Below are 13,772 nucleotides of genomic sequence, written 5' to 3' on the forward strand. Positions count from 1 at the left end.
CGGTCACTTTGTCACCCTCTTTTATATACTAGACTACCCTATATCTAGTAAATACTAGAGCATTCGCCAAGGTACAGGATAGTTCTAGAAAATAGGTGGCGCCACACCAGTCACGTGACCTCGACGACTCAACAATATGAAATATATCTAACTTATCCTTTTTATCTTTCTATAATAACTATTGTAACAGATAGTTATGCACTATTTAGTTTTATTACTTTACAGCTACACTTAGACCCTTTCATAGCATTCCAAAGGCCATTTATCACAACCAGGCAACTTTGTATAAACAAATGATAGAATTACAAGCACATCAAATTGAATTGTAGTCATGCCTTGTGGATGTGAACATTCTGTGATTGAGTATCATGAATAAATTATTTTTAATCTTCTTATTTAAACTAAACTTTCTAATTTTTACATTTTAGATACTTTTATAAAACATCAAGAAATTTATTACTTATGCCTGTAGTCTGTCTTTTTTTTTTTCTATCAGAAGATGCAACACTCTAATCCCACTTTCTTGTAACGATGTTGGTGTTGCAAAATACAACTTTTTAATTTAAATGTGTAATTTATAACAAAATATCACACCAAAAATATAATATCCTGAAAATATTATAATTTAGCTGGTTGATACAAACAATGAAATTGAGGTCGGGCATTTCCAAACCTGTTTCATGAACAAACTAACCTCCTAAAGAATTTAATAAAGCAGAATCTTTTGTTTTTGTTTGATTTAAGTAATCCAATAGCAAATACCAGAGAGAATTATTGACATTTTTTTAAACATAGAATACAATAGTCAGGACATGACATATGGGTTTGACTTTCTTGTTTATATCACAGTAAAGCAAGAAGCACAGAGACAATAAATTTACATTAGGGATTAGCAGTATTTACATTATAAATATATAATTTGACCCAGTGTCAGATGATCATAGGAAGGTAGAAAGAAAATATAAAATGGGCAGTTTGGAATGAAGTGTCTCATGATACAGAAAAGCAAAAATTGAATATTGATTAAATATTTCCTTTCAAAATTAAGAAACTAAAACAAGTTCATAATTGAAACTGTAATATTATTTATATTTTTGGTGCCAAACATATTGACATACTTTTATAATAAGTTGTTTAATTACATTTTTAATTTAAATCTTGAAAGGTCCTGACATATGCTCTTTGACCCCACTGTACACACATGGTTAATTCATTCACTATTACTGTACCACGTGTCTACTCATTATTTACACCTGTATTCTTGTGTTTTCTATACATTTTGCAAATTCTCATGATGATAACATCATATTATTAGCTGCTTCCTCTAGCAAACAACTGAAACATTGAAAAGATACAGTACCTTGCAAAAGTCTTAGGACAAGAGAATATTTTGTCATTCTTACATTTTATGGGGCTAATTTTTCTATGCCATTACAGAATGTAAATTTCAACACTATGGTTTTGCTTCTGTGATCCCTGTTGACAATTGAAGGAGCCAGTCTGAGAATACTTATCATCATTTAGAATTCCCATATATTTGTACCAAGGGCATGTTATAATGGTTTTTCTTGAATGAACATTCTGAACAAATTTAGGGTCTGAAATAACTGTCATGGAGTGTCTTAACTATATAGAAAGAAGCTAGCATATGGTATCAGTATATGCTAGAAGAAATCAATTTAATAGCACTCCACAAATAAATCTTGATAAAAACAGTGTTTAACACTATATATTAAGTTGTGTTGTCATGCCACGGCCCAAAAGGTCTAGTGAATTGTCAGTAGGGCAGAGAGTTTGCATAGAAGCTTTACATGATGCTGGTTGGACAAATTGCTGCAGATTTAAAATGCCCCCTCAAACACTGTCAAGTACACCCTAGATCGTGAGACCAAGACAGGTAAATTTGAAAATAGGAAAGGAAGAGGCAGAACATCTAAATTCAATGATACTGATAATAAGTATCTTTGCTTATGCAGCCTTCGGTACAGAAGGAAGACTGCCACTGATCTCAAGTATGAGGTAAATGACTATAGAGCAAATGACAGAAAAGTGTCCAGATTTATAGTATCAAGAAGACTCAACGAGAATGGAACATTTGGTCATGTAGCAATTAAAAAACCTTTACTTCAATCTGCAAATATTGTCAAGGGACTGAAATTTACTATAAAGTACAAAAACTGGACTGTTGATGATTGCAAAAGGTTGTTACGAATGGATGAGTCCAAGTTTCAGATATTTGGTTCAAAGTGTAGGTTGTACATCTGGAGGAAGAAATGTGAAAGATACTTACATCAATACATACCACCTAACTTGAAGCATGGGGGAGGCAGTGTGATGGTTTGGAGGTGTTTTTCTGCTGAGGCGACAAGAGATATTTGCAAAATAGATGGAATAATAGACCAGTGCAAATACCATCAGATACTGATCCATTATGGTATACTCAGTGGTTTGCATGTTATTGGTAAAGAATTCTACTACCAAGAAGATAATAACCCCAAACACTCATCCAACCTGTGCGGAAATTACTTAGCTAAGAAAGAAGCTGCTGGAATTAATCAAATGATGATGGCCCTCACAGAGCCTCTATTTCAAACCCAATTGAGCAGATCTGGGATTTGATAGATCAAAAACTTGACAAATCAAAAATTACTTCCAAAGAAACTTTACGGGAGTGTATTAGAGACATATGGAGTAAAATCCCAAAGAATACTTTGATTAAAAATGTTGCAACAATGTCTGAAAGACTGTTTCAAGTTATTACATAAAATATTAACTGTTTGCTGAACTCAAGCACTTCGACTGAGTTTGTGTTGTACAAAATATGAAGATTAATAAAATTTTGATGTTTCACCTGTGATTTACCTTTCATTGTTCTTTGAAAGTAGCCTGAAATCTAATTTTTGACTTTGTCCTAACAATTTTGCACAGTACTGTAACTTACAACACAGCTTCCTTCCTTGATTGGGAAGTCCCATAAGCAGCCCTAATACAAAAATGAAATACTACGCAGAACTTTCTATTCACAAAGTCTTTTATCCTCACTGCCTGTTCTGTCGCTTGAGGAACTCTCCCTGGGCAGGTGGTCAAGCAAATTCACTGGTGGCTGACAACTTTTTGGTCTTCTAGAAGTTGTCTCAACAGGAACTCTGGGCTCATCAGTATGTTGATTTTCTGCTGACGGTTTCTTTTCTGGAGTTACCTAGTTTGCTATTCTCCCCAACTTACTTCCAAAGACAATTACAGTGGGTGACCTTTGGCTTGGATTACCTGTCCCTCACAATTCTGTAAACCATGTCATTGGTTCTTTTCAGTACAATATATGGCCCTTTCAAACACCTGCTATTGTGGAGTCTGTTCTTTCTTGTTCCATGGATAGCACAGCCATACCTTGTCATGTCGATGAAATCCAGTTTTATCAACATTAACATCACGTCAACTTTTCATTTTATCACTAGTAGATTTTATTCTTTTGTGAATAAAGCCATGTAAGACATTGATGGTGTTCCATTATCTTTCTACATGTTCTGTTTAAGACTGCTGAGTGACTATCCTCTGAATGTGGTTATAGAAGATCCAATGGCACTTAAAGAGTTTTCTTTGAAACATCAATGATGATAGTGTATTACCAGTAGCTTCCTGTACTACTGTTCAATAACTCCTAAGTAGCAGTGGGAAATGTTTATCCTTTTTTTTTTTTTTCATCTACATAAGTGGCTAGTTGATTTAACAAGGTAGAATTTTTCTGTTCCTCCATTCCATTAGAAGATGGATGAAGGGATTTTGTTCTGGTCTTTTTGCTTCCAAGGGTCTTACACATTTCCACAAACAAGGTTGAATAACATTGCCATCTCTGATCTGAGTGGAGTTCCATAAGCACCTTGAGACAAGTTCATTAATAAGTTACCTTTCTAGAGTTTCTGCTTGCTAGTTAGGAAAAGCATATTCTTTTGGCCATTTTATGAAAATAAATAGTACATTACAACCCCGATATATCTGATCCTACTGTTACTCTGTGGCAAAGGACCAAGCAACTCTCTCAAGTGTTGCTCTAACACAATACTGCTGTAATTGCCCATGCTGTTTCTTTAATGGACATTTACTTTCATAGCATAGTTGACAGAATTTACATCAATTCTTTACAGATCCCCAATGCAATAAAAGTGCTATCTTACTTTGTCTGGATCCTTTTTAATACTTAGCATCCAGCTGTTGGAAGTTTTGATGATAATGGAGTGTTACAGAATGTAGAGACTGTGGAAGTACCAACTGTAGTCATTGTTTCTGTCCATTGGTATCTTCCAATTTCCAGCATAACAAACCTTCTTGTAAACATAATGAATCCCACTGTATAATTGGTTTCAAACTTATTTATAGTTTGCTTTCAAGGGTCCTGACCCACTGACATCAGCCTCTCTGTACATTAGTATCCAGAATATATTCTGGTCATATCGAAGGGTTCCGCTGCTTGGTCAGAATGCTGCCAGCGGCATTGGTGAATATTGTATGCCTTCAGAGTCTCTGTGGGCTCAGCTCCTACAATTTTTGGGCGTGTGGTAACTTTAACCACGGATCCATGGGCACTACAGGTCCGTGAGTCAGAATTAGTCATTCAGTTCACATCTTCACCACCATTCTTCACCCAACCTGTAGGGTTTCTGTCTCTCACAGATCCTCATATTTTGGAACTTAGTTCTATGGCTATCAGAGTTTGGTTGTACTGGGGGTAGAGAAAGAGAGCCAAGCTAGTTCTTCTGAAGTTTTATTCCCAACGATTCTTGGGCCTAAGAAGATAGGAGATTGGTGCCCAGTCATCAGACATTCTCCTGTATATCATTGCCTAGATTCTCCAAGGTTCACTAGTGACTCATTCCTCAGTCTGAGTTAGCATTTTTACTAGGATTTTGGATGTCAAAGTTTATTATAGTCAGCTCCTATCTGCACATTGCCATAATCATGGCATACCACCATTATTGCTTTTTTTGTGCACAATGGATAGATACTGCAGTACAGGGTTTTTACCTTTGGAGTAGCATCAGTACCACATGGGTTCTGCTGAATCATACACATTTTTTCTCGTCACCTCCATTCCCTAGCCCTATGCACACTATTCCAAGTATGAATGGTTACTGCTGGCACCATCTTGTCAATTGTCAGAACATCACACCAGGATTCTACTTTCAGCAACAACCAAGGCAGGCTTCATTCTCAGAGCTGAGACATCTATTTTTTTTCTTCAGTTCAGTAAGTTGTCAGTCTGTGTATTTTTTTTCATCAGTTATCTCAGTCCGGCTCAGTGTTGGGGTTGAATTTCTAAGGTTGCCATGTATCTGTCTGTCTTTTCTTAGTCCCACAATGGACATTTATCAACAGAAATGGTACACATATTGGCAATTGTGTATTGATAGGAAGCTGAACCCAGTTCGATCAGAAATGCCAACCATAACTTGTTTTTGACTTGGCTCTTTGGTAAGGGTTTTGCATCTTCCACAATTGCCATGTATAAAGCAGCCTTACTGACTACTGTTCCATACTTGAGACAGAAATTCTACGAATCCCCAGTACTTTTCGGATTCCTCAAGTCACTTTGGGTCCTTTGTACAAAACAGCTATTCCAGTTACCTAACTGGTATATTAACGTTACATTACATGCCCTTTCTCAACACACATTTGTGACCTTCGTCTCAGAGGCCCGGCATGGCCAGGTGGTTAGGGCGCTCGACTCGCAATCTGAGGGTTGCGGGTTCGAATCCCAGTCACACCAAACATGCTTGCCCTTTCAGCCATGGGGGTGTTATAATGTGATGGTCAATCCCACTATTCATTGGTAAAAGAGTAGCTCAAGAGTTGGCAGTGGGTGGTGATGACTAGCTGCCTTCCCTCTAGCCTTACACTTACATTAGGGACAGTTAGCGCAGATAGCCCTCATGTAGCTTTGTGCGAAATTCAAAAGAAACAAGCAAACAAACCTTCGTCTCAGAGTGATTTACATTGATTGTTCACAGGACACTTTATCATTCTACCTATGTCCTCAGACCAGTTCTTCTTACTTAAGACACTAGCAGACAGGGAAGGGTATAAATCCTTTTCACCAGTTCATCTGATCCCTATTTCTAACTTTTATGAGCAATCAGATTTCGATCACTGTCATGTCCATTGAGGGTTTGAATGTTTTGTTGCCTGCATTAATGCTTGACAATGACTTTATTCATTGGGATCATTCAGTTCCCAGGATTTAATCCTGGTTACGTTGAAGAGGTGGGTACAAAATTCATTCATGTTGCTCACTCTGGGCCACTTTGAATGCAATGAATCTTCTGCGAGTCACGTGTAATCAGATTCATCACATTTCTATGTCCTTAGTAGCCTGGTTGAATTGCTTGCTGGAGGACAATGTGTGGACTGGTTTGTGTACTTCTGCCAATACTTTTATCACAGATTATTTGCATGATCTGGCAGTATCTTCATCTGAGGGTTTTCAACTACCCCACTGTAGCTACTGCTAGATTATACAGAGTATTTTCATTGCTAGGCTTGTCTCTCCTTTACCTTTCAGGGTCCCTTACCTCATTTTCACAGAATCCCACTCTGTGGCAAGTGTTTCCCAGGCAGGTGTGCTTTATCAAACCAATTCTGTACTAGCAACCACTAATTCAATATACTTTATACAGGTTGCAGCAGGCTCTGTAGAAATGAGATGTTCCATAAGACCACCTAGAGGCTGACCGGGTGGTGTAACTATACTATACTGGACTGCCACTCATGGATTACCAGGAGTAAAGCATAAGGGGATCCTGCTGTCCCTGCTGATCATTGGATTGAATAAATCAAGGTTGGTTTGCTTTTAAAAATTTAGGGAACTTGATTCACCTGATGCACTGTTTCCTCAGAACTCCTCAACATGCATTACCCCTCAGAGTCTGCTGGTGGAGCAATACAGTCCTTATCACACCCAGTTTCCAGTTGCTAGGTGGTGGACAGAGTGTTTGAGTGAATTCCTCCATTCTTGGTGAAGAGGGCGAAATTGGGGCTCCTCCTTCCTGCGTCCCTGGATTTTTTTTTTCCAAGATGTTGATAGAGAGGCACCAGTTCAGATTTGACACTCGGCTATTGGTTTTGTACATTGTTCATGAAAGAGGGTCCATTGTCTCCTTGTAATTCTGAATGCAGAGTGGTCCCATACCAGGTCCCTGGTTGAGCACAGTTTGTTTCATTTCTTCCCCAAAATTCTTCAGGGGCAACTGGAATTTACTTTGCCCACATGGTTGGGGAGTGAGGATGAGTGTTTATAATTCCAGACCAGATAAGTTTTGTTTTCTCAGGTTGAGTAAGGCATACAAGATCCTGTCATTTCGAGCCTGGGGTGTTGCCATTCAGACTTCCTTAAGATGAGGAGAAGGTTTGTCCATATTGATGGTGCTTACCTTCTCGTCATGAATCCAGTGGCTCAGAACGCATCACTTTATGTCTGCAGATTGGGATCCACTCATAAGTATATATGGGATGTAGAGACTATGACCCTATAATTCCAACCCAAAGCAGTGGAACCTCAGTTATCTGTTTCAGGCCTAGCCAAAAGGGATGATAAATCATTTAAATTTCCACCCACATTACATGAATTAAGTTTTGGATGTAATGCGGTTCCCCCACTAAGGTGTCAATCTTCTATTGACACACCCATGATCTGTATGGATAATGCCCTCATCAACCCTTCTGCCTTATCAGTGTGGGATTCTAGCTGCAGTGTGAGTAGAGGTATGTATGTTTTGGAAGCTAACATTTTCTTAAATCGAAAATGTATTTCCAATAATACTTATTTCTTTTCACACTCTCCTGCTCTTCCTCTCCACAAAGAGCCAATGTTAGAGATTTTGGATTGAATCAGTCTCGAAAAGTGATAACATTATCTGAATGAGGTGCTTATATGTAGTACCAGGATAGAGGGTGCATTGACATAGGTGGAGAGTGTCATAAGACAAATATTGCCAAGTGCAATTAAGTGGGGTATAAAAGACTGGAGCAAGTGAGAAAAAATCAGACCAATGCTTAGATGGGCAAAGGAAGAAACCCTGGCAGTTGAGTAATAGCTGTAGTGTGAGAGGAGGTAAGTATTATTGGAAATACATTTTCAATTTAAGAAAATATTAACTTCTGGTATCCTTTGTATGGACTTGTTATTCCTTATACATCCATGTTATTCCATAATGTTCTTTCAGTTATTCTAGGTTGTTGTGAGAGGGTGTTGTTGTTTCAGAATTATTCCATCTGATGATCCTGTAAGCTCTAGATGGTGTTTTTAGTTGTTTATATGTATCTCTAATGGATTAAGGGATTCAAATTCTATCACCTCTTTAAAGATGTCCTCACACTTTTGTCCAACCTAATTCTCTTGTCCTCTCATCTATTATTGCATCTATAAATTGATCACATGCCAACAAATATCTGTCATTTTACAAAGAGCATCTAGGTAACATTATTGGGCACACCTTTCCAAATTTTCCACAAGTTTGGGTTAGATTTCCTTTTATCCATACCCAATTCCAGGACTTTACTCTGAATTCTTCGTTGTGGTGTTACTTTGAACCTGTTGGATAAGGCAGTTACCAGTGCCTGATATTTGTTGATGCCTTTCAGCTGGAAGGTTACGTAATGTAATTAAGGCTAGTCCTCTTAAATGAGCAACTTTTTCACTTAGGAAATTATTTCAAACTGAATGTGGTTACCTTTCCATAATAGTCCATTTGTTTCCAACTGGGCAATGTAGTTGAATAGGTCACTAAATCTTGAACTGGATTTGCTAGTAATATGGATGGATTAGTCCATGAAGGTCCTGCATTAACAGATGGCACAGCAGTAGTGGTAATAGGTGTAGACCAGATAGTTTTTAATAGTAAATGGTGTTTTGGTTTGGATATAGCTGATCTGTACTTTTCATTTACCAATTATTTTTTTATTCTGTTTTTGACTTTGTTTTGTACTTCTTCAATTTTGTCATTACAGCCTTTCTGCACTTCTTCAAATTTGTTTTTGTAATCCCTCTGTATATCCCCAATAATTTTGTGCATATTTTCTTCAATCAAATTTATTTTTATTCTTAAGTCTTCTTTATATATTGTTTCATGTTCTTAAAATTTTCTGTATCATTGTTTCTAGGTATTTCGCAAAGTCTCTGGAACCTTACATATGTTTCAGGTAAAATCTGCTGATTACCTGACAATTTTCAGACAGACGGATCTGCAAATAACTGTAGATTTGATCAAGAAATGAGAGTGATTCTGATCAGATAACTAATTCTTCATAGTGTGTATAAAATAATAAGAATGAATGAAATTGGCAAAAATGAAAACAATCGTTTATTATTGAGCAAACAAAAAGAAAATGCAACATACATACTTGTGTACACAAAGAACTGTCACTTCTACTATGTTGTACTTAGTCCCAGAGCTTTCCCTCTTTTGGGGTGGACTCCCGCAATCTAAACACAATGTGGCGCCATCTGTTGATTAGCACCACAAACAAAAATCCATAGAAAAATTTCACACTTTGGTTATTCAAGATTCAGACAATTAAAAATATAACTACAGTATGTTCAACAACCATTTTTTTATCACAAAACACAATTTTAAATAAAAGTGCTCTTCCTCACAATAAGAATGCGAGTTTCACTAGAACTGTATATAAGGGTTTGATTATATCTTAAGTGATGAAATTTGTAAGTGGAGTTCTTAAAAAATACTTAATTTTTTCAATGAAAGGTACCACTTTCAATTCAAAAAAATCATAACAGTTTATATCAACACAATCTGAACACTTTTGCCATGCATTACTTCCCAGAAAAATCCTTTTTTAAAAAATGTTCACTTTTCTAAATTTTTTTCGATGAGGTATGAATATCACAATTAGTAATTACTAGCACAAACAGCTGCCTGTCATGCAGCATTTCTGCTAGTGATATTAAAAATGAGTCTTTACTCTATAACTTCCTATTAGGATTAAACTAAGAAGGTGCCAGAAATTGACAGATAAACTCAATTTCATTGTCAAGCTGATTGCATCACCTTATAACATTTGTTCCATCACAGCATTGGGCAGCAAAGGATACTACAGTGCCAATCTTTTTAATGCAGATGCTATATATTACAACAATATCATATACAGCACATAGACATGACTTACATTTGAAAACAAAATTGAAACAACTAGAAAAAAGTAATTGTAACAACTTCCTGGACAATGTGTTGCTGCTGTTACAGCATGGAAACTAAATAACAAACAATTTTTAATTGGCTATATCACTAAAGCAGGTAGAAAACGTATACATGCTTGCATATCACAGTTGGCTTTCTAGCTCACATTATGGTAGTAAAAGATCAAATCTCAGATTAATAAGGTTTAAAACTATATATATATATATACATATTTTATTAATTTTTTGTCAATCATCAGGATTTTACAGTGCAGCATGTCTATACTGATAGAGAAATCATGGTTTATATTTATGCATCCATGAACTATTATATTTATATATAAAAGAGTTTAAAATTTTATGTTATATATTCTTTATAGAATGGGTAGTTATAATTATACTGGACTATTACTGTAAACAAAAACAGTATAATAATATTGTTGTATTTGTTATTTTGTGTGTGAGAAGCAGAGAGATGTATATAATGGGATATGTATATTTGGTTTGAGGCTTAGAGTTATGCATCTTAAAAGTTTGTGTTTATGTGCTGGACTTTCAAGAGTGTTTTTCTAGCAATAGAGCAAACAGTGTGAAAAAAGTACTTGTCCAATAGGCAAAGTATAATAGTAAGTCATGGTGTCCTGAGCATCAGGCAATATGAATCCCTGTAGTTGCTGTAAGCAGATATTTATCAGCAGTTCTGAGCCACATAGAAAGGCTAAAAGTATTCTTTAAATAATGCATCATAGTGCACACACTATGTTCAATGAACAGGTATTTGCAAATATTACTTATCTTTTTGAAAAGCCACTAATTATTTGAGCAATTGGTTGAAACACTAACTATGACAGGTTATAGTTTTTAGCTACATATATTTAAATAAATTTACTTTTAACCAAAATGTGTAATTTATACTATATCTCTCTCTATTGAAAAAGAAAATGGTTAAAAGCTAAATAAAATGATATTTAATTTATATTTTCACTAAAGTAAAAGTTAAATTTATTAGATTTATATGTATAAAATACTATAGGTGATATTTCTGTTTCAAAAGATGTAGAAAAGTACAAGACTATGAACACATCCTGCATCATTTTTAAATCGGATTTATGAGGTGTAAACAAGTATTCGTACAAGACAACAAATACATTCAACAGGTAGAATCTAGAAAACATCTTTCATCATGATATTACTTTCAAAAGATGCAAAACATTACAAGACAAGTGAACTGTCAAGAGATAAAACCTACAAAAATATTCAATATTCAAGTCTTTTCAAAGATACACAGAAGTGCAAGACTGTGAACTTATCAATAAATATCACCTAAGATATATTCTTAAATAAAAAAACATTTTTAAAAGATGTAGAGAAGTGAAAGACATTGCAAGTGCTAGAAACAATCTAGAAAATGTTTTTTCATCATAAAATCAGATACAAACATTTTGGAAAATTCAAAATGATAAAAGCATGAAATAGATAGCACCTAGAAAAAATTGTAATCCACCAAGAACTCAATTTCCAAAGATGCAGAAGAAGCAAATGATAAACAGAAAAACCAAACAAAAGATGTTTCCCTTGAAAATTGAATTTCAAAAAATGTGGAGAAATGCCAGACACTGTATACATGAGACAGCACATAAAAATGTTTTTAATCAATAAATAAGTTTCATGGAATAGAAACAGAACAATTAGTTATCAAGTGTCTTTCTTTCAAGAAATATTTTTTCATAACTCTTTAAACTTTTGTACGATTTACGTTAGTGACATGTTGACTAACATATAATATTCTAAGCACATCTAAATCATTGTCTTAAATTGATTACTTTTTCTTTAAAATTTTGGCATGATATGTTACTTTTTATATGAACATAAATGTGTGGTTTGTATAAGGTTGCATAACAAAATTTTTTCTTAATTTCACTTTTGATTTTTATAGTATATATATATATATTACTGTTTTTGAATAATATCTGTAAGAAATAGCTGTGTTGAACTCCTATGTTTATTCTGGGTATTCTGGTTTATATTGTATGTAAATTTGTGGATTTTGCTTAATCGGAGGTCCTTATTTATATATTTTTCTACTACTTTGGGGAGAGGGTGCTTCTTTGAATAGAATGATCTCTTACAAGAGAAGATGAACTGTTTGGTAGTCTTAGATGGTGTTTCTACATTTTCTTGATTAAATTTAAATGTCCCCTTATTTCAAGATCACATGAGTACATTAATATCAATACATTGAGTTGGTACAAAAAATATTATTAGAATTTCTGAAAGAATAAATATATATATATATATATATATATAATATTACTATGAGTTTGAGATTTAGTTTGTTATTACTTTTTTATTTATAGGAAAACAAAATGGTGAATTTGAAGTTAAAGAGAAACAAAAAAAGGTAACAAACTGTGACTTTTTAACAATTTTGAACTTCATGTTTTGAAAATAATCTTATGTGCACTTGTGCATTTTGTAATTAACATATTTGTATATACACAAAATACATTTGTTAAAACCCAATTTTCTAACAACATAAACAGTAACCAATATCATAAGGACAGGTATATAGACTCTTGTTTGTGTTGATAGTTATTTCCAGTTCATTAAAATTGTATGTTTACATGTTCAGATAACTGAAAGTCCAGATAATAATTATGAGTTTTGTGTAGTTTGTGCTATGTTTATTTCTTTCAACACTTCAGATTAGACTAAGTAAATTAGCATAAAAAATGTTTTAGCAGTGTTCAAACCTACTGACATTCTTCTTATTTATTGTATTTTTTTAAAATTTGAAACTATTATTTTAGATAACTGGGATTGTATATTATGATGACCAGATTTTAAAGTCTAAAAGGTTGTAGATGGAATATGTAAAAAAGTCAGCTACTAGATACAAGTCTGTTTTATTTTGACTGCTCTGGAAATGTTTTCAATTGTTTGGTAGAATTGTTAAAGTATTTATTCCTTTCTTGATGGTTAGATACTAATGCAACTCAGAATGAATAAGATCCAATAATTTTTCATGGTGTTTTGTTATATGAATTCCTGTGCTTCTTATTTCCATAAAACAGTAACAAAAAACCTGAATTTTCCCTAGTGTGACACACATGATACATTTTCTCTAAGCATCTTCTTTTCTCTTTTTTATCCACCACCCCTCCAAAAAGTATGAAATTAAATGTAAATTACTTATTATGAAATTGCCATTGTTCATACAAACCATAATTTTTATAGTCTTCAATTTTGTTTGGTTACAGAGCTATCATATAGAAAATCAGCCCCCTTCTGCCACACCCACCTGTCGCATCCTCTCTTTCAGAATTTGTTAATAGTTCTCTCTCTTACATTTAATTATATATTACCTATAACCAATAAAAAGCCAAGGTTTTCATCTGTCAAGTGATATATTGTATAATATTGTGTTCCGAATAGATAATTGTCAATTTCACTCAGAGTACAAGCTCTGTTCCTGTAGGAAAGCTAATGATTAGCTTGGATGAATTTGTAACGGCTCTTGTCGCATGGTTAGAAAGCCAGAATAATTTTGAGAGTTAGGGGAAATTGTCTTTTTGCATGTTATTAGTCT

The 13,772-nt window shown here is 34.5% G+C and overlaps 1 protein-coding gene across 1 annotated transcript in view; it reads left to right on the forward strand.

Annotated features, from left to right (window-relative positions):
* Positions 1 to 13,772, forward strand: part of LOC106463008 (THO complex subunit 2-like) — a 160,632-nt gene that overhangs the window by 132,975 nt on the left and 13,885 nt on the right. Inside the window, exon 12 of the mRNA XM_013922975.2 lies at positions 12,541 to 12,584. Within this exon, the coding sequence (XP_013778429.1) occupies positions 12,541 to 12,584 (44 nt within the window). The remainder of the gene's footprint in view (positions 1 to 12,540; positions 12,585 to 13,772) is intronic.

This window comes from Limulus polyphemus, unplaced genomic scaffold (assembly GCF_000517525.1).
Source record: "Limulus polyphemus unplaced genomic scaffold, Limulus_polyphemus-2.1.2 Scaffold1300, whole genome shotgun sequence".
NCBI lineage: Eukaryota > Metazoa > Arthropoda > Merostomata > Xiphosura > Limulidae > Limulus > Limulus polyphemus.